The sequence below is a fragment of the Strix uralensis genome, chromosome 3 (genome assembly GCF_047716275.1).
Source record: "Strix uralensis isolate ZFMK-TIS-50842 chromosome 3, bStrUra1, whole genome shotgun sequence".
Classification (NCBI taxonomy): domain Eukaryota; kingdom Metazoa; phylum Chordata; class Aves; order Strigiformes; family Strigidae; genus Strix; species Strix uralensis.
The window spans coordinates 107,158,010-107,185,955 of record NC_133974.1 but is presented as its reverse complement, the minus strand read 5'-3'; the positions used below and the strand labels follow the sequence as shown (position 1 = coordinate 107,185,955).

Genomic DNA, 27,946 nt, shown 5'->3' with positions numbered 1-27,946 from the left:
CAGTTAACCAAGGCTTTTTCTTGCTTTGAACGACATGCTTGAATGCTTCTCTAGTTTCTAAGTCATTACTGAGAAGGGATGTTGCAAAAAAAGCATAGCTTTCAATGGGTAACATATTGAAGTTGTTCCAAATCTACTACTACTTTACTTCTGTTCTGCTTTTATTCACAACAGAAAGAACCTAAGTTTGAGACTTTAGATACGTTTAAAGAATAAACAGAAGCCTGATAACCCCTAAAGAGAGAAAAATCTGAAATGTCACTCGCTAATCAAACCTAGAAAAAAAAGCACCTTCTCCTCCACTAGCAGTTTGCTGAAGAGCAACAAAATGCTATTTCAGAAACACCCCTAGTGAAGCTAGTACAGAAGACACTTTCAATGTAGCAGACATGCAGAAAATAGAATAGCAATTTTGATATAAATTCTAGTTATGGTGAAACCCAAATGCCTATGTTCATGACAGTGGAAAAAGCTAAGTCAGTACAATATGTCACTAAGTTCACAAAAAAAGCCAGCTCTGTCTTCTAAACAGGTGCTCACTAAGATAGGAACTACATAGTGAATGAATTGAAAACAAAATAAAAGGGAGTACCCTTAATTCAACATTGTTTGTTTATTTAGAGAGGCAGAGGTCCTGAAGCAAGAAATATAGCTTAAGACTATCATACTGCATGCATAAGGATGCAAAATTTAAAAATTCACAAGATCAGCTTACTTGTGTCATCTCCTAACATCTGATGGTTTAAGTTAAAGTAACTGCCTGCAAAATACCCTGTCCATACTATATGGCATAAATAACACTGAAGAACATTGTTAAGAACAAACTGAACCCTTTCTTTGCTTTCATATGCGTGACTAAATACCCAGCTTGTGTGACACTTTCAGCAACTGAAGTATGTGCTCAAATATTTCTATTTACAAAACAGAACAGTGCATGAGAAGCTATGATGCCTCAACTCATTTTACTTAATTAGGTCAGTAGCAAGTACTACGGCAAAACCTACTTGCACTTGGTATCCTTTATATTATAGCGGATGGAAAGGGGATGGTTTTATGAATGACCCTGTACCTAAGATCACTACATCTTTGTCTTCTTTGATCAACAAAAAAAATCAACAGTTATTGAAGGCCTAAAAGTTTTGCTGACAATTTACCAGCTTTGAAGCTCTAGAGACTGTATTCTCAACTATGCTAATTCAGATGGGTTCAACATCAGGAGTGGTATTTTTGTGGCAGTAACATACTCCAGTATTCCTCTATAAACATTCATTAGAAAAGTGTTTGTTCCTATTAAAACAATACTACTATCATTGCTTCCCATTCACAACATCACCTCTTGAATAAATGACTACTTAACAGTCCTATGTACAGTATAACCCTAATGACAGAATTTTAAAAATTCACATTACAGTGATACTATATAGTACAGAATCACAAACTTTAAGTAATAGTTCAGTGCAGAAAGAATAAAGATGACTGATTTCATAGAGCAGAACAAGAATTTTTTTTATTATTTACAATACACAAATGACCTGTCAAAATACTAACAGAAGTAGTAATTCTAAGCATGCTGATAAACCAACCTCCCACTCTTATTTGCTTTAAAAAACTACAGTTGCTTGAGCAACTGTGCAAAAACTGTGCTTAAGCTTACTTAAAAGCTTTCAGGGAATCAGGATTCACTTTCACTTAAAATTCTCAGAAAATTGGAAGAAGACGAAGATATTTAGAGATTCAAAACAAAGATTTTTCCTGAAAATTACAATCAAGGTGGTACAAAGGAAAGATTTATACCAACAAATTATCACACTTTCCAGTGTGAGCAGAAGATGCATGGCATAAATATTTCTAGAAGTTATTGAAGAATGGAATTGTGCTTAGATCACTGAATTTAACTTCTATCCTTAGTTCTGCTATAAGCTGCTTCTAACTGTACCTAACGTACCTAATGTTTCTCTTGTTATCAGCTTCTCAATCAAAAAATAAACAGCAGCAGTAGTGCACTAATACAGGAGTATTTTGTTACTACTTGTGTGGTGTGACAGCGTCTTTTGTAGGCTATGAAAGTTTCATTTATACTTGGAATGATTTATTGAATTATTATTGAATATTTCTGTGTGAAATACAACTTCTTTATCATTAAAGCAATTATCCCAGAAATAAATTTTTTATGCTTAGTTTTCCAAAAAGTTTTAATATTTTTTTTACCCTCTCATTGCTCAACAACCAGACAAACTCACCTAGCTCTCCAAGTGTAAACACCAAGCTAAGTAGGAAACAAACTATGTGAGCAACACGGATTTCCACAGTATGCTCTCTCACATACTGCCTCTGTGGGTCCCTCTTCACTACCTCAAACATTAAGAAAGAGATTTGCTTAATATAGGGTGTAGGACTTAAGGATATCAAAGTTTTTGCATGAACTCTGCACAGCAGGTTGAATTAAAAAAAACCACCACAAAATCCCAAAGAACCTATACTCAAACAAAAACACTACAGAAGAGAAACTACATAAACCAAAGAATTAAAAGAAATCAAAGAAAAAAAAAGAAATGAAAGCAAAGTTGTTTCTAACTCCTCACAACCAGAAGTTGCACAATAAAATAAACATAATGGCAGCCAAAGATAAAAGAAGAGCAGTAAGTCGTAGCTGTAGAATGAGAGAAAGAGGCTACAGACAGCAGCAGTGTAGTATTTGTAAATAAAACATATCCCCAATTTCTTATAATAGGCAACCTCCAGTAGGACAATACAACATTTCTGTGCTTCAGCCAAAACCAAACGTACAGATAGTTAAATAGTAAAAACCCCAAACCAAACAAAAAACCTCCAGGGTTTTGTTAAAACACTTATCACAATGGTTATGAAGGACTTCTGAATTTTTATCTACAGACACAAACAAACAAGAATGTTCCGATTATGTTCATTTTGTCAATTCTACACACAAAAAAGTAACTGCCAAAGGTCCCTTGAGTTTAACAAATACTTTATTAAAGTTGAAAGACTGTAAAAACAAAGGTGAAACAAAACCATTAAAACTTACAAGTCCACAAAAACCAATTACTACATTAAAGACAAATTCAAGAAAAATACCCTCCTTTACAGCACTACGTCTTGACTTAATATTTAGACAAACTACTTGTGTACGTAATTAGATACAAATTTTATTGTCAGCAAAGAGTAAAACTGGAGGAGGAAGGAAGAGCAAAGAAGCAATGCTTAGATAGGAACCACATACAGTAACTGCCCTCAGACAAATTGCACATGCACGTTGTAGCAAAGACAGTAGGATACCACTGTCTCCCCCAAGGTCATGCATACACAAAGATGTTTGTTTAGCAAGATAAAGGGACCAAATATTTTTGTCAAGTAAACAAAAGATCACAGTTCAACCGTTTATAGAATTTCAGATGTTATGGTATATTCTTACCTTTTGCAGACTAGTAGGATTTAGCTGTGTTTTATCTATTATTTTCACAGCAACCTTGGGAAAAAACAAACCACCATGGATTATTAAACTCAGAAAAATGTTTGAATAAAAATATATTGCACCTCCATGAGCAAAAGCATAGATGTGCCTATAAGACATGCATATATGTCTGCTTTTATGCATTTCATCAAGCAAAATTTCCTTACCTATAAGGATCTACTAGCAGGAGCTCAGAACTTTGCCACCAGATGGTACCACCAAGGAATCAGTTTTATACTTCTGTCAGATAATATTATCCTGTCCACTGCAAAACCAGGCCCTCCAAACACAAGATCTATCTATCAATATATTTCAACATCAGGATCTATCAATCTGTTGATAAATGCGTAGATAATCAATATCAATGAAATCTATCAATAGATTTATCTTCTGTTTTGGAAATCCTTGGGGATGAACAGATGCTCTCCCAGCTCCAAAATACCCCTTTATGTGCAACAAGCTTTTTGATCTCCTCACCAAGAAGTTACATTTTAAAAAAAATGGGTGAGTGGTTACAGGAAGAAAACTCAGGCACCTCAGGTAACCTTTCCTGTATCCTGAAACAGCCTCTTTACATCTTGCTTTATGATGACGAAAAATCAGAAGAGAAAGGTAAAAGAATAGCAGAAATACTTATAAAGATAGCCAAAGAGAAGATAAAACACACTGACAGCCTTTTTTTTGTTTGTTTTCTTTTTTTGAAAGGCTTACCTCTCTTCCAGTAAGCACATGCCTTGCCAGTTTCACTTTGGCAAAATTTCCTTTTCCTATTGTTTTCAGTAAGCGATAATTTCCAATGTGAGGATGCTCTTCATTGGTAGATGTAATGGAGTTTCTACATCGAGGGATGTTTTGTCTGCTACTCGACTTGATAGGCTGGACATGTGGTTCAGTGTATCCATCCACAGAGGTATGCTGGAAGGCAGATAAAAGAGTTGGGAATTTAGCTACTTGGATTTTAGACAGTTGCAGCAAAATAGACTAAAACCATAAAAAGGTGTAGAGGGGAGTCATTCATTTACTTCTACTATATAACTGATAATTTTGGATGGTAGCCTAAGCAGAACACACTGTCTTTGGGCAGTTTGATGCATGTCTCAAGAAAAAGGTCTGCAGAAAGATTTTACCAGCTCCAAATGTAACACTAGAGACACCTAGGCAGTAATCAACAAACCACTGCAGACTTTTTTAAAATAGGAAACTATGCCAAACTACACACTACACCATTACGTTGCAAATAAACTTGTCTAATCATAACCAAATTTACTTTTTTAAAAATACACAGTACAAAAAATATTTGTACTTTTGTATATTTGAAAACAAGGTTTCACTCTATTTTTTAACTTTCTTTACTCAAATAGCGTTATGAGAAAAAATTTTTCAAGTAAGCTTTGTTCCCCAAACTCATTTGCATCTTTTTGTAAATCACAGAAGTTTTCAAGTAATGAACAATCTACATCTTCATTTAAAAACAATAATCCGTTCTTAAAACCCTCCATGATATCTCATAAATACATTTTAAATCTCAAAAAGTCTGAAGAACTAAAAGGATGTTATTTTTAATGCATGCCAACACATCATCCCACATTAAATGTTAGTCACTGAGATCTGCAGTGCTTCTGTACTCTTTAACTTCCAAGTATATAAGGGGCAAGACACAGATAGGGCTTGGAAATGTTCCAAGGAGAAACCAAAGTAACAGAAGATGTCAAAGGGGTGTTAAGTGTTTCAGTATTTCAAATGCTTTCTAACAGTGGCAGATGGGTACAAATGTTTAACAGGTAAAATTTAGCCTCTAATTTTTTAAGTTAGAGATTTAAAGGCAGGCAAATACTGTAGGTAGAAACAGTGTCTTCTCAGACCAGTTTTTACATTTTGTAACAGAAAGGCATGCTTACTCCCAGCTCACTCAGTTTCTGCTAAGCATAAAGGATCAACAAAACTCAAAAGACACCTTATTATTTTCCTATTTTTCACTGCTTCAATCAAAAAGTGGGTATCTCGATACCCTTGTACTGAGCACTAACTGAGCCTGTTTCTTTAGAGACCAAAGGTTTCGAAGATCTTTGACCTTAAGCTGAAAGCGGAGTCAGAAGGCAGTGGGAGGTTTCACTGTGTCCCCCAATATCCAGCCTAATGTTGGTATATGCTGATCTCACCCGTCATTCCTTATGCAAGTAATTATTTTCTTATACAAAATAGAATTTAAAGCAGTGCTTCAAACTTCAGTGTGCATTTATTATAGACTGAAGTCAATCCCCTCCTGTAAACACCCAGGCCTACAGATAGTCCCACTGAGCCAAGCAGAGTTATTTCAGGACATAAGCACTAGTAGAATTGGGAAAACTAGCAAACAGCTGCAACACAACCGGAAAAAACAAGGAGTATACCACAACCAGAATGTTCTTCCCAAATGTAGCACAACTCTGCTTACATCACCTCCAGCATTATTAATTATTCACTATGTCCAGGAGAACAGTCCTAAATATAATTTTCTGTTTGTCTTTTCATTACCCGAGTGTCTCTGGAAAATACTACTTTACCCCCACTGCTAAACTGTTTTCTGAACTACTGCGGAACCAAGCAAGCAGGCATGTTTAGATTCTGTGTATCAGACACATTTATCCAACCATAAAATAACATGCTAGCAATAGTATTTATCCTTTAGAAGCACGTAATTAAAATACTTTCTGTGGACTTGGAAAGAGAGGATCAGAAGGACAGCTCCAGGCAAAGAGGCTTTGAAACATTCCTTCAACATTGGACACTAGTCCTACATGCAATAAACCAGAGCCCAAATAGGTCTCGCCTAAGAAAACACCCTGCAACATCAGTATTTGTATGGTGCTAATAATATTATAGCTGTACCTAGAACCCTGTCCAGAGCTACAGCACTCTGCTACACAAGTTTTAAGTCTTTGAGCCTATTTATGCACACAATTAGATCTTCACTACTTGAAATACAATGCCTACAAGAGGCATTAGAAAGCCTAATATCAATTGCCAATTTCATATGCTTCACAGCATTAACCTACTTCCAGTAGATACTTGAAGGGATCTTGTAAATAAACAGTTGGACAGGCAAGCAAAGCCAATGTCATAGGCAAAGTGAAAGATGGCTTCACAAGATAGACCATTTTAAAGCAAATTTAACAGGGAAAGCAGTTATTTGATCATAATGACAATGTAACACTGAACCAAATCTGAAGAGAAAAACAGTAACAAGGTTCATGGTCATGACAATTCTGGATTTTGCTCTTTTTGTGACAGAAAAACTAAGCTCATCTGGATAATTTCTCAATTATTGCCTCTTAGACAGATTATCTTCAGATTCAACCATTCTCCCCAGCTATGCCCAAGGATGAGAGAAAACATGCATAAAGAAGGTCAAGTTTCTTCGTTTGTGAGACACTATATATATATAAAAAAAGTTTCTGAATTTCAACAGCACTGAATTGTAATTATTCTTCTTAAGCCTTGCAATAGGCCTCTCTTTTGCACATAAACAGCTTGCTATTGTTGGAAAGTACAGAGGAATTTAATCTAGAAACTCATCAACTTCTAGAAATCAGCATTCAATGAAATGGAAACATAACAAGGTTAAGATGTTGGAAAAAAAAATCAAGTTAGGTCAAACAGTATCTCTGAGATTATTTCGAAACAATGTCAAAGCTGTATTCCACAGAAGCATGGAATATCCACACTGTCTAGAAAAACAGGCTATGTAGTTTTAAGACCTTTCTGGTCCATTACAATGCATTCATTCATTATGCATCAGCTACTGTGTGGCTATTTAAAAATGTCATTTCAGAAGAACAATCTCTAAATTCTGAGAAATTTTTCAGGGTGCTGGAAACAAGTGGGCTGTAAAAACCAACACTCTCCTTGAAGTTCACTGCCATCTAAAAACAATTCCAGCTAACAACCTGGATTTCCTACACAGGATTTTAATTAGGGATTCTGGTATTTCTCTAGATATCTTGATAATATATCTTAATATATACACAATGTAGCGGGAAACACTACCTTACTAGTACATCATAAACATGACTTCCTGTATGTTCAGTTTATGTCACTTAAATGTCTAGAAATCAACACAAAATTAGATGTTTCTTAAAATAAAATGCAATTCTAAATAAAAAAGGTGCAGCAGTAACAAAAGTTTAGGGCTGAAACAGTGTATTAGCGCAGCCATTTAGGTATTTTGCACATTAGTCAAATATTAAAAAAACAAAACAAAAACCCATACAGATCAAAATCCACCACATTTTCAGAAATCTCAAAAAAAGTAATCCTAGCATTCAATTTTAGATTGAGACTGAAGAGAGCTCAACTAACACTTATTACTCCTAACAAGGCTTGTTTCTGAGACATTCCATTAAAGTTATCACAGACAGTCAATGGCACTAAAATCACAAGAGTTAATCTGACCCATTGCTTCCCTGAGACTCAAAGCTATCGTTTTCCTTGTTTACCCAAGGCAGCTTTGCAAAAGCAAGATGACCCAATACCCAGACACATTATCTTTGAGAAAGTGCAGAAGAACTAACCCCACAAAGTAGGTACAAAGCGTGTGCTCCGCTACTCTACTTATTCAGCGTCCTTTACCCACTTAGCTAGCCAGTGCAGTAGTATTCTCACAGATTACACTGTAATTAATATTACATCATCACATATATTAACTGCTCTTACAGCTTAGTCTTAAAAAGTCCCCAAAATCATTTCGACCACCAAACCACACAGTCTCTCTCAATCAAACAACACTGAAGGCTTCAATGGCCCTTCTGAGTAACAGGGTAATTTCTACACATCTATCTGCCTACAAATACAACTCACTTGATTAAACAAATGTCTTAGTCCTGAATTTTCCCCTTCTTGAATTACTGAAAGGCAAATTCCTTGGTACAGTCAGTCCGCAGAAGCAAAGTATGCACACGCAGTGCTAGAAAAGGCACATCATCACACTTCCTCTCTCAATATTATCTCCTGTTTCTTGTGGCCAATTTTTATATTCAGAACTCCAAACATTTTCAAGCACGTTCCATACATGTGAACATTTGTAACAGCTGTTATATTTTGCAAGATAATCAAAATAGCTAGCTCAGAGGGAGTCTGAAGGGTTTAGAAGACCATCTTCTAAGCAGCTCTGATCTGCAACAGCTTTGATTCACAATACAGGGGAAGGAAAGGGGAGAAAGATGTGAAGCAGTGTTCTGGATGTCCAGCTGTTTTCATGTTTTAACTGCCTGCTGTCTGTAACTATTCCTTTAGGACCTAGGAGCTTCTAGCAAACACCTCAAGCAAGCCTTTTTCTTATGCTGAAGCAACAATCAAACTAAATCAGAAGAGTCCAATTTTTTGAAAGATCTACATAAACCTCAATGCAGAAACCAACAGAAATGTTCAGATCAGCTTGTTCTGCATCACAAAGCAAGAGCACCCTGAGGTGCAGGTTTACAGACATGAAGCATGGTGCAACTCTGAACTGCACAAGATGATAGTACCTGATCCATCAGCTAGTGCCAGAAGAAGGGGTTTCACTCCTCTTCCAGGTAAACCTCGTATCTGCACAAAAACACAGCTTACTCTTGCCACGTGTACCTGTCGCGTCATACTACAATTACTAAAGCACCTCTGATCTCAGTCAAAGCATTAATAGAGCACTATCTACTCTAACTTTTCATATCTAACACATGAAAGAGTGCTTTAGAGGGGGCAATTAAAAAGACTGAATGTACGCACACATGATTCTTTTCATAATTTCTTATCAGCAATTAAATGCATACTAGATTGGGAATGCATGATAGAAACTTTGTTATTAAAAAAAGCAGCCACAACCCAAAGCAATCAACTTACTCCACTGAAACAGGATAATATGCAGGACTTAGCTCAGAAAACAACAAGAAACAAACACACACAATGAGGGGAAAAAAGTATATACAGATTTTAAATCAGATACCAAGGTCAATGCATGGCAGAGACATAAGAGAATCACACAAAATTTTACCCATACCCTGAGCTTGCTCACGCAGGCTTTCCAGAAGTGCACAAAGAAAATAATCACACACAAGCATGTGCATCTTTCTGTTTATATCAGATTTACATAATATGTAGGAATTCTAGGCATGAACTTTTGAAAGAGCTTGAAGCTATTAGCAATAACAATGAATTCAAATAAAACTCGCCTCAGTCAAGCATATGGAAACATTTAATTAACTGATGCTATAACCCTGAAAAGCATTTTATAAAACTTTTTAAAAAAAAATCCAAGCTATAAGCCTAGAAGTCAATATATAGCATCAAGTGAGATATTAAACAAAGTAACTCCCCCTTACTCTTTTTTAGTATCTCCTTTTCTTCTCAATTGTAATATTATTTCAAAAAACCAACTTCAAAGCTAATAGTAAAACATTTCTATTGCAAGGTGAAATACAACCCCTTTATGTCAATACACAATAAAGATTCCTTTCTAAAAGCATACATATATGCTGGCAATAGGTAAACTTATGCTGAGCATTGGGTAGATCTTATCCTGTGCTTGTTACTATGGTATCTAAGCCCCTTAGAAGTTTTGGTTGGGTTTTTTGTTTTGTTTGGGGTTTTTTGTTTTGTTTGTTTTAAAGTGATCAACATAGCTTTGTGAAACATATCAGTAATCAGTTTGCCAACTTAGAGACAGAATTGTTTTTCTAATCACAAACTACCCAGGAGGTAATGCTTACGGCTCCATGCTCGAAGCAATCGAGGATAGAAAACAGAGCCCATGATCTACCAGTGCAGCATTATACACAGCTAACATAACCATGCTGTAGTTAAGCTTGCTCCCAATTGATTTTTATTTTTCTTTAATGCAGCAGTGATGTCATATGGAGGGTGGAGTTCATTATCACATGGAATCACAGATACTTTTTATTTAAATGATAAAAAAATTTTAAAAATGCACCGGTCCTCCCCTGAGAGGTCAGTCAAAATACTTCAGAAAAACAAATACCTTCATGGAATTAAATCAGGTCTCGTAACCTGAACTCAGCTAACAGGCTTCCTCCTCTCCCTGGGCCCGAAGCCCTCAGCCCGGCCAGGCGTGCAGGTGCAGAAGAACAGGACCTTCCTGCCTTTGTTCCATTTCACTCAGAATTGGCACAGTTATTTCAACCTGGCACTTTCCTTCCTGACTCATCCCAAACACACAAACAAGATTTTCCAGGGCTAATTCAGGACAGTTGGCCCACATCATCTCCATTAACTGCAGCAACAAAACTGAACCCTCCCTGTAGCCCCAGTGAAAATTGAGACAAACCAGCTAAATGCTGCTGCAGTAAACCACAGGTGGAACCAAGGGAGGGGGGAAAAAAAAAAAAAAAAAACACCAAAAAAAGAGTTTTTCCTAAAATCCTCACATTTACTCATTTTTATTTGTCATTTGGTATAGTACTAGAAGCTACAGTCAAGCCCTACCAAGCAAAAGAATAAACTGTTTCTTATTTTGTCAAAATAAAATGGTTAACGTCCCTCACCCATGAAACCTAACATGAACCCATGTTTTTGAAGAAAAGCACTTAAGGCAGGCAGGGGGAAGGAAGGAGAAAGACTTCCTGCTGCAGCCTCCTGGACACCTTTAAACAGTGTCCTTCCCACAGAGAGAGTTCTTTCAACATTTCTTGCCAGCCACTGCTCTTTCCTCAGGAGGTGATCAGTTTAACCTCGCCAGACTTTTTTGACTTATTGCATGAGATTTCCAAACCTGCCAGTACACAGCTCCCAGTGAGTGTTCCCAGCCCACCCAGGACATCCTGCCAGCACCCAGAGACGCAGGCAGGTACAGGGCACTGCGGCCAAATGCCACAGCACTCACAGGTTGCTCAAAAAACCTCAGTAAAAAGAAAAAAAAAAAAAAAGAAAAGAAAATGCTAATGTTGATCATTAATTGAACCAACCAAACAAGAACAGGAACACACCCAGAAAGCAAAACTTCTGGCAAAGGAAACTGGCAGGAGTTTTTATTGCACTTATAAATGATGCAGCCAGGTCATTTTTCAACTGGCCTGATGAAAGGCAGGAGAAGAGAGACATGAAACAACTTACAGTTCAGGATCATGTCAAGCACATGAAGCTTCTCAAACATTTGCAGGAGTACAAGAAGTGGAAATCCTTTAATATCAAACTTCAAAACTGAGGGGAAAAGGCTGTTTCTACAGTCTGGAGACTACAATCTGGAAACCTGAGGCTTGCCTCAAGACAAGAAGAACAGCAGCAAGAGGCAAGGTTTACTCACAAAAGAGCAACCAGATTATAGCACTAAGTGTCTCTGACACTCATGATCAAACAGTTTTCTGAGCCAGCTGAGCTTTTTTCTACAGAAGGAAAGCCTACACGCAGCTAATTGGGACCAGGCTCTGAATCCCAATTCATTCTTTCTTTCAAAGTTTACAAAATGGGAATTTTTTCCTTGCCCATTGTATACCTAAAACAACTCTGGAAGAGTCCACATGTGGCATGAAGGCTGCTGAAGCCGACCCAACACTGCTCACATGCCTACACCCACCTACAGCCACAGTACCACTGGGGCAGCAGGATGGAGAGCCAACACAGGGAGCCAAGCCAGACAAAACCTAACAACTCTTCTGCCAGGGTAACCTCCAGCTCCCTCAGCACATGTACACCACCTCCCCCCCCCCCACCACCCCCCCCCCAGTTTCCCAGACATCAGCATAGGCCCAAGGAAGAAGGGGAACACCCAGCATCAGGAAGGTGGTGCCACATCAGCTCCATGTGGAACCACATTGTCAGAACAGGAACAACATGGAAAAGAAAATTGATCACACCACTTTTCTTGATAATCCAGAGGTAAATCAACACCAGTAGTGAAACTTTAGCCAGGAGATACTTATTCCCATTCCACAACAAGGTAAAAAAACACAAGGATGGGGGAAAAAAACAAACAAAAAACCCAACAAACAAAAGAAATCCCACAAACAAATAAGTAGACCTGCTGATTTGTGCTGTTTACCTGCACTGGGTGTGCGAGACAGAAGAGCACACAACGCGAGCTTAAGCAGTTACCCTTTAGGAGTGACGTGCATGGGCAAAGCACCCTTAACATTTCTGCTACATAAAAGAGAAAATTAAGTTACTCCTCTAGCAAGCTGGACAGCATTTCTAAAGTCTTTACATCCCCGTTACTGGATTCATCCAATGGATCCAAAGATGAATCCATCAAGACAAATCACCATCTTAGTTTGAAGACTATTTTACCTCAAGGTCTTATTAACTTGGAAGCAAAGCTTGCTTCTAAAAAGTGAAGAGATGACCAATTAAAATATCCAACCTGATAGCAATACATACTAATTGATGCACACATGTCCTAGAAAAGAAACTGCAGGGCAGTGCAGGACTCTGATATTCGAGGATCACGTTAAGCTATGTTTCAAATGAAGTTACCCAATACTCAGAAGGATTTTCTTTTGACATATAGGGATCTTGGAAGTCTAATCTAGAGGGTATGGAGATTCCTCTTAAGATTTCCCTTCATACAATACAGTACACTTGACACCAATGTATCTAAAAGTAGCTGGGCAACAAGATAATTTTGAGAATTAAAAGAAGAAAAAAATGCATGGAGCTACAGCAGATTAATAGGGCCTATCTCACACCCTTCCACAGGAGCTGCAGCTTTCAGGGCAAGGGCAGGGAATCCTTCCTGACCTGGACAGCACTTTCATGGCCTCTTACACTAGAGCATACTAGCTTATTTTCTTCAGCTTCAAGGCTTGATAATATTTCCTGGTCCATCTCTCTTCAGCAAGGCCTTCTGATGTCATTAACAAGTCTTGCCTCAGAAGACTGAAGCACAGAGTGCCTACTGGACCTCATCTGCCAAGGAGATGCAGTTTTAATATTTAAGCCAGGATATAATCAGACTCAGCATTCTGCAGACATTTTTTTTTTTGTAAGCAATGATACAAAGGTTGACTTTGAGGAGTAATGCATATTTTGACACAGGAAAACCAGCCACGTTCCTAGGAGGAGGAAGCACCTTAGATGGTGTAGGACACTTCTACCAATAAGCTTGCACTCAAGCAGCATTCCGTTACAACTGCTTTATCTACTGAGAACAGTCTAACAGAGCCTGATCTAATAGTAGGAACTGCAGATAAAGTTGTAAGGACGCCACTAAACTTAGTTGGTTGTCTGAAAGTGTAAATATGTTTTACATACAGAGCAAGATTATGATGATGTATCCAAGCCAGCTGGTATAGTGGGTCATGGGGAACTCAATGAAAAAAACCAGAACAAAGTGAAAACTGCCTTCTGCTGAGTGCTCTCTGCCCTGTTTTTCATGTAATTAACAGATCAAATAAAATGTTGTCAGTTGGGTTGTAGTAGCTATTTACCTTTATGTGGATAATGCTACACCACATTTCAACTTAGCAAATATATTCCCAACCTTGCACAGATTTATGCTTAACTTCAAGCTATCCAAACACTGTATGCCCCTTGGACAAGCTCATATCTTACGATCAAAGAGCGTGCTCTACACCGAGCTCAGACTACAATCTCCTTGGAGCCCCTTTTTTCTAAACTCATGCAACCACCTATTTTAACCTTTGGCCTTCAATTATTTGTGATCACAAACAATCATGATTTAGCACTTCAGAAATATATACAACTAGGAAGCTAAATTGAAAAAAAAGGAAAACATCAAAGATTTTTCAAAGTATGTAATATAGCTAGAAAAAAATTCTATTTCTTTATATGCTTTAAACTGGCAGATACAGTACTACAGTAGATAAAGAATACTGACAATCACACATATACCACAGATATCTGTCAATGAACTAAATTAAAACCATAAACAGAAATTATGTGCGAGTATAGCCAAGATGTAAAAAGCCAAGCGTTAAGAAAAAGAATGAACATAAATGAAATAGTCCATGTTACATGTCAGCAAAGGAAGCAAAAGAAAAAACATCACAGAATGCAAAGAAAATATTAAAACACAATACATCTTGATTTACCCAGAAACTAATATGTATTCAAAATGAATACAGTCATTAAAATAAGCAGCCAATCCAAAAGTAAGAACAAAAAAACAATAAAAAGAAGTGTGACTTTCTCTCTTGAGTCCTTGACAATCAGTGGGTGAGGAATCCCAGACCCTAGTCTTTAGACAGTACCCCAGCTTGCAAGCTGTCAAAATCAGGCATTTCCAGCTCTAGATGGTGAGGTACAGCAAATAACCAGTAGCAGCAATGGTGGCATCCAGCCCATCATTAGCAGTGACAACTCTTGGCTCTGTCCTGAGCTGGACATTGAAACAGTTTAGATAACATGAGAGCAATGTGTCTTACTGTCTGGAAATTCCCAACTGAGGTGACTTACCTAATCAGATGCTGTCTCATATTAAGACAGAAATTAATTCGAATCAGTCTTAAGGAAGAGAAAGTCAGGAAAGCAAAGAAGTCATGGGAACCTGAGGACAATGTCATCAGGTGACAGGGACTATCAATCTCCATACCAGCAAGTGGGAATCCATCCTCAAAACCTTAAAAGGAGAGTCATCCTTATGCAGATTTCAAATGGACATCACTGAATTATGCCAAGACTTAGGATGGGTCAGACAGCAATGTTATGTTCTCTCTTCCACCATCAACCTGCCAAGGGTCTCTCTCTCTCACCCACAGTCCCAAGATGCTCCTTGCATCTTAAGAGATGAGGAAAGACACAGCACTGCAGGAGAGACAGTCACATATCCCCTTATGCAATGCTGTGATCCCTAAATTATCACAGGCTTACCAGGACTCTGTCTGTAATTTTCTTCCATTAATTTACCGAACTAACTAGAACCGTTCCAAACCCAGGGGATGAGAGCTATTGCGTTAAATGTCTTTCTCATTTCACCAAGCAGCTAACAAAGATTCTATTCATTTTCTACCATCCTCCTACCACCAAACAGCTGACCTGAAATCAGGCAAAGCTTTCTACCTTTTCTCAGTAATTATCTGGAGGTAAACTTAACTCCAATATATAACTGTACCATCCACCAATATATTTGACAGTCTCCCAGTTTGCTTTGGGTTTTTTTTGTTTGTCACCCACTGAGCTAATCTTAGAAATATCTTCAATTAAATCAAGACAATATTAGGAAAATGGCTCATGCACCATTAATATTTCACGTTATCATAATAACTTTCGTCCAAGCTAGTCAAGTGCTATATTTAATTCAGCTTCTTCAGGTTAATAATTATTATTATGTGAAGGAAATGAAAACAAACAGATGGATACAGGAGGCCAGTTTGTCTCTTCTATGCTACTCCAGAAGGCTTGGCACCACTCACTTTGAAAAGAACTCTACTTAAGATATGGATTTAACAAGTAACGGTAAAAAAGCTTGTACACTATATCAAAATACAAAGTTTTACAAATGGTCACAAAGCCAACAACAACAACAGCAATAATAATAATCAGTATTATCTTGTAGTATTTAGAAAACATCAAATTTGATTTTGATATGAGCACTTTACTGCAATCACTGGATAAGCAAGAATAGCTCTCTTAAAAAGGACCTTTAAATGCAGTTTTTTTCAGTCTACTTTGCTTTGCACAGGTTGAGGGATTAGATTTCCCTTAGCCTGTCTACAAACACTGCTGTAGACATACACTCTCTAATAATGGTTATGTTTCCATTGACTAATTCCAGCATCCATATTACTTCGACCCTCATTGCTCTTACCAACTTTCTGTAGATAAGATTTCTCTGGACTATGCAGTAGATGGAGCAAGAGTTTCATTGTGAAGTGCTTTCATAAATTTTCTTTGTTCATGTGCATCTTATGTCCATCACTGGAAGAAAGAACTCTAAAAAGCAGCTTGCCCTGTTCATTTAATATCAAATTAAGAAAAGCAAGTTTGAAAGGCTACTGTACATAAGTATGCCTGGTAAAGAATATTTAAAGACAGGATTATTAGTATTTTCTGTATACATCTCATTGTATTGAATGATTACAATTGTTATTCCTTCTGGAGTCTGATCTTAAGGAAAAAAATACTATTTTAGTTCTTCACCAAGTAATGACGTTTTCCTGATTATTTTTTTTTTTTTTTTAACCACCAGTAGACAGTCTGTAATAATTGCAGGGGAAGAAAATCTGATTACTGTTGGAAAAAAATTACTAAATAAAAACCAAATGCTTTAAAGAATTCTTTAACCTTCAATTGATATTATCTGGAATAGAGATATGAGTAAATACATTACACATGCAATCCATTTGTAGAAAACAACCATATCCTCTGTAAGAGCTCAACATAGCATTTAACAGGCTAAGGTAACTTCCATGGCAAAAATCAGATTCCTTTTAATGCTCGAGATTCTCTGATTTTTTGAGCTATGCCTCTGTTTATTTTAAGTAATGACAGAAACATCTAAGAATTAGAAAGATACTCACATACAACTGAAGCCAAACATGCATTCTCAAAGGAATTTCAGATATTTACTGTTTAAGCACAAGTAATTTACACTGCTGCTACACGCACTGCAGTACGCCCCACACTTCGCTTCCCTAACTCTGCAATTCTCGCACATTAAATTCTTTACGTATCTACTGAGTTTATGAAGAAAATCTCTCTCTACAAAGAGCATTACAAAATTGTATGTCCTTTTATCATTATAAAGCTTTGGTTACTCTCTGCTGTTATCTCAGAGAAGGCGACTCAGTAACTTTACTAAGGGGGAGGGAAGGAAATGCAGAGTGAGGAAAATACAGTCTAACTGATGAGTATTTAAAGTTGTAACAAGCCTTTTTGATAATAATTTCAAGAGCAGTCCCCAAAACAGAAACAACTCCCCCCAACCCACCCACAGCAAAACATTTCTTCACCCCCTTTAACTTTACAATTCAGATTATTCTCATACTAAAATGCTCCTTGGGATTCACACAAAAGGATAAACAGGAGCTACAACTACATAGCTTTAGTAAAGCTTTGTATTGGTTTTGCTTATGTCATTAAATGAGCAAAACTGGAAAAGGTCCCAGAAAGAGTGAGAAGCATAAGGAAGTTGGCAACAAGTACACAAGCTGAAGCACAAAAGAACATCAGTAAGCAAAATGTGGGGGAAAACAAGGGGAGGGGGGGAAGGCAAGAATGTGATGAGATAGGAAATTACAGGTACTAAATGGCCAGCAACCTAATGAACATGGGTAGACGGAATCTCAGAAAGATGGATATTGGGAAGTATGCAAGGACAAAGCTGCTGTGATGGCAGGTTAGAGACTACCACCAGGTTTAAAATAAAATTGGTCAAGTATTTGAGGGAGTAAATAAGAAAAATGGTCTATGTGATAACCTTTAACATTAAGATTACATATAAATGGCCTTCTTCCTTCTGAAAAAGTGGGCTGCTTGGAAAGAAGTAAAAGATGTTTTACATTATTTTTCTTTTAGTTTCTCCTAAGTATTGGGTTAAGATGGAAAAGATAAGAGCCAACAGTGGGGAAAGGACGAAGCCGGGAGGAAAGCTTACAAGAGAGCTGAAAATAGCACTCTATCGCAGTGACTAAGGCTGTGCCTCCACTTACAAGAAGGTGTGTGTTTTACTGCATCATGAGCAAGGCGTGGGTCCTCCTACAGAGACACTACAGGTTTTACCACAAGGTTAGCCTTGGGCAGGAGTCTTTACAGCAAGCCCTGCAAGAGCCTAATCTACCCAAATCTAATCTAGTCTCCAACCACATCTGTCTAATGCAAGATATCACTTCTCTCTAACAACCTTGCCTAATTTTGTCTCTGCTTGAGATTTTAAAAGTTATCATGCACTACTATTACTTTATAATACAAAAACAATTAAGACTTTGTCACCAGTAATACTATCATTATCTGCTCTTGCAAAAGACTGCCATGGGCTATCCAGTAACTCTGTATGTTCAGCTATGCGAACATCGATGTACTACACAAGTGCTTTCATTAGAGGTGAAATAAAGTTCTGTCTCATTATTCAAGCTATCCGTATCACAACTACGTATGTTTAAAATACAGTTCTGCAACACAACTGGACAAAACTCCTTACATTGAATCAATTAAAATACATCTAAGTTTGGATATCATTGTCTGCTCTGATTAACATGATTAACATTTTTCTACTTTTGTGAATTCTACAGGCCACATGTTCAAACATAAAACAGTATTATTATTCTACTCACTGCCAACACACCACTAGGGTCACGGTGAACAAGGCAGACACTGATCTGAAGTCACGAATATGTTTCATTCTCTCCTCAGTATAACTCAACTATGTTTATCAATCCTTACCTGAGGAATCATTATCACTGTGAACACACATATCAGGGTGCTATACTTACTGGCCATTCAAAATGACTGAACAATTTAGAGAATGTTTTACTGCTCTTTTTTTTTTTTTTCTTTTTGCAAGTGCTTCTTTAAGTTGGGTATACAGTTTGGAAGTTAAAACAATGAAACTGGCTAAAGCTTACTGTAACCAAGAGTCCTCTTTCTGAAATATTGCCAGTCTTCTGAAGAATGCAACTATGAAGAAAAATAATCTCTCTTTTTCCAAAACACATTGTGTTACTGTATTATGAATGTAGGTTTCTATAACATGTCTTACATTTTATAAAATGTTGCAAACTTGACATAGTTCACACAGAAAGGGCCAGGAGTCATTGGTACTGAGCACTTAAATCTTGAACAGCTCAGAAATCTCTACAAAAGTCATCTTGATCATAAGTCATGTCAATGACAATCAAACAAGTGGAGTGCAGACCACTTCTCATTGTGACACCCACAGTCTACACACCCAAGGTGTCCCACAAGCAAAGGAACAGCAAGATAAAATAAGGAAAATTACTTTTTCCTGAATCCATATACAACAACCAACAGAGTACAAGGACTTGAAAACACAGAGACAATGCATTCATTCCAGCAGGAGAGAGCCAGCTTTCCACGATGATTTAAGTGATGTAAAGTGACTGTTGAGCAGCTGTTCTGATGGAGAATTTTAGAATAACATAATGATCTTCCATTCTACAGAGATGTACAGAAAACCTGCGGTTTGGGGTTTTACATAAATACACTCTATTGATCAATCACTACAGTCTAAACCATGGCACTGTTCCATGAGCATGTCCAGTTCATTGCTTTAAAGGTTAATTGTAGCCCAGCTGAATTTAACTGTGCAGACGCCTTACTACAACTGTGAACATATGTCTTTCAGCGTAAGTTGGTGTTTTTTTTAAAAACCATACATAAAGAAATCCCTGACAAAATGCTCATCTGAAAAAGAAAAAAACAAAACCCAAACAACTAAACATTTTTTTTCAACTGCCATCTGAGTTCACAAAGAAGCAGGATTATGATAAGCACAGCAAGTACTTTCCAATGTTTCTGCCTTAAACTATTTTGTCATGATAGCTATAGTGTGTTTGGTCACTACTTAGAAAAAAATATGATGAAACAAGCACAGGGATACCTACCTTAAGAACAAGAACCATCTTATCCTCTTGGAATTTTTAACCTTAGATTCACCAGGATGCTCACTGAAACTGTCTAAGCTGCATCATCACATACAGATATGAAGTTTTAAACTGACCTTGAGATCTTGGCAATCCTTTAGTTTTACTAAGTTATTCACAGAAAAAACAAAAAAAAAAAAAACAAAAAAACCCAAAACAAAACAAAAAAACCAAGAGAAGTTTTCTTTTTTAGATGAAATACAACTAGACCAATTTAAAGCTCAGTTTAGCACTGAGCAGAGAGAACACACTGAAAAAAGTTAATTTAGAATGTGAAAAAAGTAGAAAAATATTAACAATTAAACAGGGTTGGTAGTTGATGTGGAGAAAGAGCTTATTATTAAAACTAAAATTCAGTTGCATTATATTCATTACACCAAACAATGTGAATGTTTCAATGGAACTTTTCTGCTTTCATAGTTGTTTTCAGAAACGTTCAACTGTGAGGAACATTTCTTCTTAATTTACCATTACCTAGAGGGGAGTAAACACTCAAGAATGAAGACCCAGACAAAACTGTGAGGTCATTAAAACAAAATTTTGGGGTGATTCCGAAATTCTAGAAAGATTACAAAAAGCAAGCATTGTGTTTCCAGTGTTGTCATGACCACAACACGAATAAGCTAAGTTTGAAACATGTCACCGTCTGCAGCAACTTACAAGTAGTATATTTAACCTGGAGGGCAGCACAGAACATAAACTTTTTTTTTTTTAAAAAAAGAAGGTTAGATAATATCTTTTAGTAGCTTCAGACAGAGGCGATAAAATGCTTTCTCTCTGATATCACAACATTTGAAAAGTTCGCTCAACCTCTCAAGTTGTTAGTAGGCCAATTTGTAAGGAATCTGTTTTAGGGCTTTAATTGCGCCATAGATTTGTAGCTCCACAATAATAGTAAAATCATCCCTCCTTTTTACAGGACAGTTTCTCAACAAATCTGCTCTACTGGAAAACAGTGTTTAAAGCTCTCTCTCAAACATCAGTAAGATATTAAGGCTGGGTCTATACTAAAAATTCTGAGAACAAGAAAGAAACCCTCTGCAAGTGCATATACAAATCACTGATCAAGAATATAATTTTACAGAAATCACTGTATCTGCATGTAAAAGAAAAATGAAATTACTACTTTTTCTGTGTTTAAACTATTGATATAAATTAGAAGTTAGCAGGAGCTCCCTCTGCTAAACAGCAATTGTGATGGTAGAAACTTACCACATTTATAGCAGAAACATTAATTTCCAAATATAATTGGGTGCCACAAGGGGAAAAAAATCCTGCCTTAACTGATGTTTAAAACATTTTAAGTGCAGAGTTTAAAATTAAAAAAGCTCCATTACTATAAACAGTAAGTCCATGTGATGAGGAAAATATGATGGTAGAGACCCCACCAGTAACAAGGCTCCATGGAACATAATCTCCTTGTTCTAGTTCAGCGTTTAACTCCACTGACCATGTAAGTACAGTTTACAGAACACCAACCACAAACAATCTAACTTTATGTTTACCTGTGAACCTCAAAAACCCCATGAAGTATGAAATGAAACAAGTAGTACAATCAAACTGGATTAACTCTTTTTGAACTTTAACACTATATACTCTTTTATGATGCCTAGAAAGAACACTGAAGCTAGATTTTCACTTGTTTGTTCCAAAATATTTCTCTTTGACAGAAAATGAAACTAAATATCTACATCACCTGTTCCATGACTCTCTCCGATTCACACTGAAGGTTAACTTCAAAGTGGATAACATACTTCGTAACAAAATGAACCTTGCTCGCTCTGTGCATAATGCTCTAGTAAAAACATGTGTTTTTCCCCACAATATAGAAGCTTGCTCAAGACCTGAATCAAAACAAGTCTGCTTAAAGAAAAGACAAACCTTGAAAGTAAGATTAGGAGAACATACCCTGTTCTTACCATTCAAACAAACATACGACCTAATGGTGTATTTATGATCAAGGAAAATAATCTTACAAGGAAAAAACACAGGCATTCTCCACTTTGCTAAAGCCCATCTCCTGTGGATAAGAAAGATACAGCTGTACTCTTGAACCCATAAGGCTTGGAAACTAGGCCACTCTTCTGCTTAAGGCACTGAACGAAAGAATTCTCGTCAGACACTTTCTCCCACGCCCCCTCTGTCCAAATCAAAACCATGTGTTCTTATTGTACAAAACCAAATCCAGAAGAAAAAAAACCAAAACAAAACAAACAAACAAAAAAAAAACCAAAAAGAAATTAAACATGGTATAATTATTATTACCCCAACCTGACCACTCCACTCCATCCTCTTATCTCTTGCCCTGTTCAAATTTTTTTCCTCTTTAAAATGCAGTTGCCTAGTAGTCTCCCCTATCAGAAAGTCAGCCATAACCACACCCACTTTAGCTGACATGCGAGTCATCACCCTTCCCTTGCTGGTCAGCAAAGAGGTGTGTGTGTGCCAAAGTTATAATTATTTGTATGATAATGAAGCAGATCACATGATCGTATGGCACTGTATTATTCTTCCTTAAAACTCCCTCTGCCATGATATCTCCTGATCATTCTCATATGGCTCTGGCGAGGTAAGATAAACCACAATTCCCACATTCCTCTTCGACTCTGGCCAGTGTTATCATCCAGCCCTCCTGCCTTGTTTGTTTCTTCTTCTGCCATAAACATACAAGATCTCAGCAGCAGAATTAACTAACTTTTATGTGTCTGTAAAATACAAAGCAAAATAATACCTTAAAAACTTAGCTAGATGGGTGATGTCACAACACAAATAAATGGTAATGCCTTCACAAATAATAGTAATACCTTCAAAAGATTAAATTACACTTACTATAGAAAAAAAAAGTATTCTTATGCCAGACTAAGAAAAGGCAAACTACAGCATTCTCATTTTTATTAATTTTACTAAAGGAAGTAGCATTCAGCTGACTGTTGAATCTTTGAGTCTTTTCTTATACAGATCTGCCCAAAATCATTTAAGAGACTATTTACTGACATATTTATTTTCTTTTGCCTTAATTCAGGAAAACCATTCCCCAATTTAATGACATCATACAATATAATATGAAGGAAAAAACATAAAAGCCCCTTTCCTCATTTAATACCAACTCAATGAAAACAAAAGAGCTACTCTAGCTCAAAGCTTTTGATTCCTGTCCCTCTCCTCCCCCAGCCTCAGCAGAGATGGGAAGCTCAGTTCACCCAAACTAACCTCAACTGCAAGTGTTTGAATGCACTGAAACATTACCTACCACAGCCTACATAAAATCTATCGAAAAAGCTGTAAATAGTTACATGCACAAAATCAAAACACAGGAAAACTATTATTTTGAATACTACTCTTACCCCTCACATGAAAGAAATAAATCCAGTAATAGGCATGAAAATAATCTTTACTGTACTGCCTCCACCCATTAATTTCCTCAAGTTTCCCAATAAAGCATTCAACAGGAATAAACGTTTGACAATCATATTCTGTTTCCTTAAGCACAGCTTTCATGAAAGAGGAGTAACATTTCCAATGAAAAATATTTATGGACATATGCTAGAAAAGTTAAACCTAGCACTGGGAGACATAAAGAATAGCAAAAAGGAAAAAAAAAAAAAACAGTGTGAATTTCTGTAACATAGACCTATCAGTTATACACATACTGACTGTTTCACAGCCACTGTTTCCCTCCACCTGTTGTTTGTCCATTGTCAGCGGTCCCCGTACCTTTCACTCCAGCTTTCTGATAAGACCTTATCAAGTAATCTGCTGCATGATCTTACCCCTTCTAGACTATTTTCAAAGGGCACTGTGGGATAAAAGGCATAAAGAATTATGGAAATACGCATGTTTTTCAACCATCCCACCAGGAACTCCCATAATTCCTCAAGGAATGTATATTCTTATGATAGGTGCTATAACCAATTAGATTTTTTTTTTTTTCAAATGAGAGAACACATGCTTGCATACTCAATGAGAAAAGCATATGTTGAAATTTTATTTATTTCCTATTTTAAAGAGCATTAAAAGCAGCTGCCAAGAGACAGGGGTTAGCAGTGGTAGGGTAGTTCCCCATGATTTCATGCAACAACCTCACGCCACATGCAAAGCACAGCTGGACGTGTACGTAGGCTTGTACTCAGAACCATCAATCTTTCCGGGATACAGAGCTACAGTCTGTCCCTTGAGAGTCAGACAATGGAGCAACATTGCTGAGATGGCCACACGTAGGAGATGGAAGAGAGCAGCACTCTCCTGAAGGTCACATTTAGCTGCAGAACTTGGGAGAGCTGCGTTAATATACGTACCTGGGAATTGGAAATATGCACTACAAAGATGGATTTATTTACCAGGCCAAAACCACTTACACTTGCACTGCTCTTTCACTCCTCCCTCTTTCCAATAACTTCTCCCTTCAGTTGCAACTTCTTACCACCTCAGTTACCCAGAGCTTACTAGCTAAACTTTGTGCATCAAGACCCATCAGCATAAACACCTCCCCAGTCCATTAGTGTTTATTAGCAGGAGGAAGCACATTAAAAGTAAATTAAAAGTCTCACCTCACCCTGACAGAGTCCATTTTAAATCAAGGAATGCTGCTGTTCATGAAGTCAGCAACGGACCATGTCCTCCTCCATTCCACGTTTGCCACTTTAGCCAAAGGTTTTACGTAAGGGAGACCACAAGTAGCAAAGAGGGCTTCCCAAGGCTCCCTGACCGGCAGAAGCAACAACCTCCTTGAGATCTCTGCTCCAAAACCCAGCAGACGTCACACTAACGACAGCACTAGAATTACTTTGTGCACATTTGGGAACTTACTACTGCACGGCTCTTTACTGCTTATCTGACCAGAAGATTATATTCATTACTATTAGGTTACAGGCTTATACCAAGATTTTCAGGAGCAAATGTGCAATTTTGAGCGTTTTCATATCCTGTACAAACCTGGGTTTTTTAGATACCTGATACACTCTGAAATAATAATAAAAGAAAATCCTTACTTATCTCTAGGTGTCAAAATAGAGCACTCAAAACTAGCATAATATTTTCTAAATGAACTACTAACACTTTAATTGAAGTTTTCATTCCATAGAAGTTGATGACGTTTGAGAATATTTCCATTTGCCTTGTGTAAATGTACTTTGCAAGTCTTATATACTATATTACTGGATACATGCATAAATATTTCCTATCCTTTCCTGTCATCTCTCTCTCATCTACATTTCTATATACATTTGAAATGGAGGCTCATAAGTAACATGTATCACTCAAACCTGGACTTTGTCATTTAATTAAATCTAAGCTTTCATTTTCATCTGAAGGACTTCCTTTTGTTCTGACAGTAATACAGGACTCATCAGTCCATAGAGCAAGGACAGACTTGCTTTAACTAGTAACTAGGCTGATATTGCTATGTCAATTAAACTTTCACTAAGCGACTGATACTAAAAGGTCATTATAATAAGACACCAAGCTAGGGTTTCACATCTTTAACTATATTATCTCATTTCTGTTACGTTTGTCTTCCAATCCCTCTTCTCGTATTCACTTTTCATTTCATATAATTCAGTAACCTACTCAGCAGGCACAGCTGTTTTGACTTGTACAGTAACTAACATTATGAGCTCCCACTGTTGGCCAGAACCTCTACAGATTGATGCAATACACACAAGCATCTTCCTCAACCCATCTCAACCCACCAGGCCATCTTCCTTCGTTTCTTACCGATCACTTTCCACCCAAGCAGAAGTTGGTACAACTGCATGCGTTAAATTTCATATGACTCCTTTTTCCCTCCTGCGCCTTCTGCCACCTTCCCAAAGGCGACTAACGATATCCGCCACACATTCCAAACATACCTTTTTTAATATCAGTCCCCTCACCTAAGACGAAAAGTTCACACCTCCCATACTACTGCCTATTTAAATCATCACCACCGATGGACAGGACCAGACGTGGTCCAGGATTTTAAGATTTCTCAGGTACACCGTCTATCGTAACCAAGTCTGGTTATTTCCTGTGGGAAGACCACCACAACTAAGAACAACACTGTGCTTCTACTCCATCAAGTCCGGGCGGAGCAGAGGAAGAGCGCAAAGATGTCTAAACAGAGCACAAAGGAAGATACAAACAATCAACTCGGGAGGTACCGAGGACACGACGCCAGCCTCCCTCAGACGCAACACAAAGCAAAACAGAGGAAGGAATACAGCAACGGCAACGCCGGGGACCGTCTTCGAGGTGCAAACCAAACAAAGAGCAAGTACGGCTGAATCCCAGAAGGCGAGACGGGGCCGAGTGCCAGACAGCTGGAAAGCCCACGAGTGGGTGCCCCGACCCAGGCAGCGGGGTGCCCGCTGTGGGGGACGCGTGAAGGCAAGGCAGCCCGGCCCGCAGCCCGCGGGGCCGGAGGCCTCTCCCCGGCGGGGGACCGAAGCCAACTGCCTGCGTGCGCCTGCAGCCGCCGGCTCCAGCCAAGTACATATAAGGGCAGCCCGGCCCGGCCCGGCCCAACCACGCGCGGAAGGGGCTGCCCGGCCGCCGTGCGGGGCGGCAGCCGCCCGCCGGCTCCGCGGGAGGCCCGGGGCCGCGGGCGGGCAGGGCCGACGTGGAGCGCAGCGCGCCGGACCCGCCCCGGCAGCGCCGCATGGAGGAGCCGGAGGCGCGGGCAGGCGGCGGTGCCGGCCCGGCGCTGGGGAGCGCCCGGCCCGTCGGGCGAGGGGACGGCGGCGGGCGCCCCGCCCGCCCCTCGGGCACCTGGCCTGGGCGACAGGACGGGCCGGGCCGGGCCGCCGCCAGGTGCCGGGGAGCGGCGGCCGCGGAGGGGGCGGCGGGCGGGAGAAGGGGCGCGGCGGCGGGAGGCCCGGCCCGGCGCGGCACTCACGTTCTCCGTGTCCCGCTCGTTGACGGTGGGCAGCGGCGTCCGAGTGGACATCTTGTGGGCCGCGGCGGCGCCGCGCCCGGCGCGCTGAGGGGAAGGCCGCCCGCTCTCCTAGGCCGCGGCGGAGGCCGCCGGCTGCCCCCGCCGGCAGGCGGGCGCACACGGCGGGACGCGGGCCTCCTGCCGCGCTGCCGGCCCCGCTAGGCGCCCGGCGCCATGGCCTCGCCCGCCCGCCTGACCCTCCGCCCGCCGCCGGGCTCCGCGCAGCTCGGCCGCCGGCTCCTCCTCCCTCCTGCCCGCTCAGGTGAGCGGCCGGCAGCGCAGGGGGGCCGCGGCGCCTCCTCGCAGCATCCGGCGGCGGCACCGACTCCTCCTCCTGCCGCCGCTGCCCCGCGCTCCCTTCCCCGTCTCTCCCCTCCCTCCTCCTCCTCCTCCTCCTCCTCCCCGCCCCCGCCCCGCCGCGCTGGGCACGGCCCCGCCGGCCAGGCTCCGCCGCCCCGCGCCGCAGGAAGCGCCGGGCGGTGCGGGCGGGCGCGGCAAACGCGGGCGGGAGGGCGGCCTCCGCCGGCGCCACCGTCCCTCCCGCCTCGGCCCCCGTCACGGGTGGCGCCACGCCGCGCTCAGCCGCGGTGGGGGCCGGCCGGGAGGGGCGCGCCGGGCCCGGGGTGAAGCGGGCCGGGGCAGGTGTGCTGCTTCGTGAGGGAAGGCCGAGGGGAGGAGGCGTCCCGGTGCTCCGGGGTCAGGGCCCGCCGGCGGGGCCGGGCGCGTCCTCAGCCCGCCGGGATGGGGCGGCCCGGGAGGAGGCCGGCGGGGCTCGGGCAGTCAGTCGCCTGGGGAGCCCCCAGCCCCCTCCGTGAAGGGACGCGGGACGGGGCCCACGGGGGTGCCGGGGCCCGCTGCAGCTTGGCGAGTGGGTTGCCACAGGGACTCGCCCCATCACCAGGAGTCGGCCTTGGAAGGGGCGGTGGGGCAGCCCTGCCCGCCTCCCGCACAGGGCTCCGAGTCCAAGGCACAGACTTTCTGGAGGCTCGTAAAACCCTGTGTCAGCATCTGTGTAAATCAAGGCGTTTACTTGTGCGCCGGCGA

General features: G+C 40.0%; 1 protein-coding gene across 14 annotated transcripts in view; it reads right to left on the bottom strand.

Moving 5' to 3' along the window:
- MARK1 (microtubule affinity regulating kinase 1) overlaps nt 1–27,247 on the bottom strand; it is a 59,945-nt gene extending 32,698 nt beyond the window's left edge. For 2 of the 14 annotated variants that reach the window (XM_074863750.1, XM_074863756.1), the window contains exons 1-3: nt 26,864–27,217; nt 4,181–4,384; nt 3,431–3,484 (exon numbers count right to left, since the gene is read on the bottom strand). In XM_074863750.1, the coding sequence (XP_074719851.1) occupies nt 3,431–3,484; nt 4,181–4,384; nt 26,864–26,914 (309 nt within the window). In that variant the 5' untranslated portion in view covers nt 26,915–27,217. Of the gene's footprint in view, nt 1–2,034; nt 3,005–3,430; nt 3,485–4,180; nt 4,385–26,863 lie in introns of those variants that run through there. The other 12 variants (XM_074863754.1, XM_074863758.1, XM_074863764.1 and 9 more) reach the window with 11 other exon arrangements.
- Between the last annotated feature and the right edge of the window lie 699 nt (nt 27,248–27,946).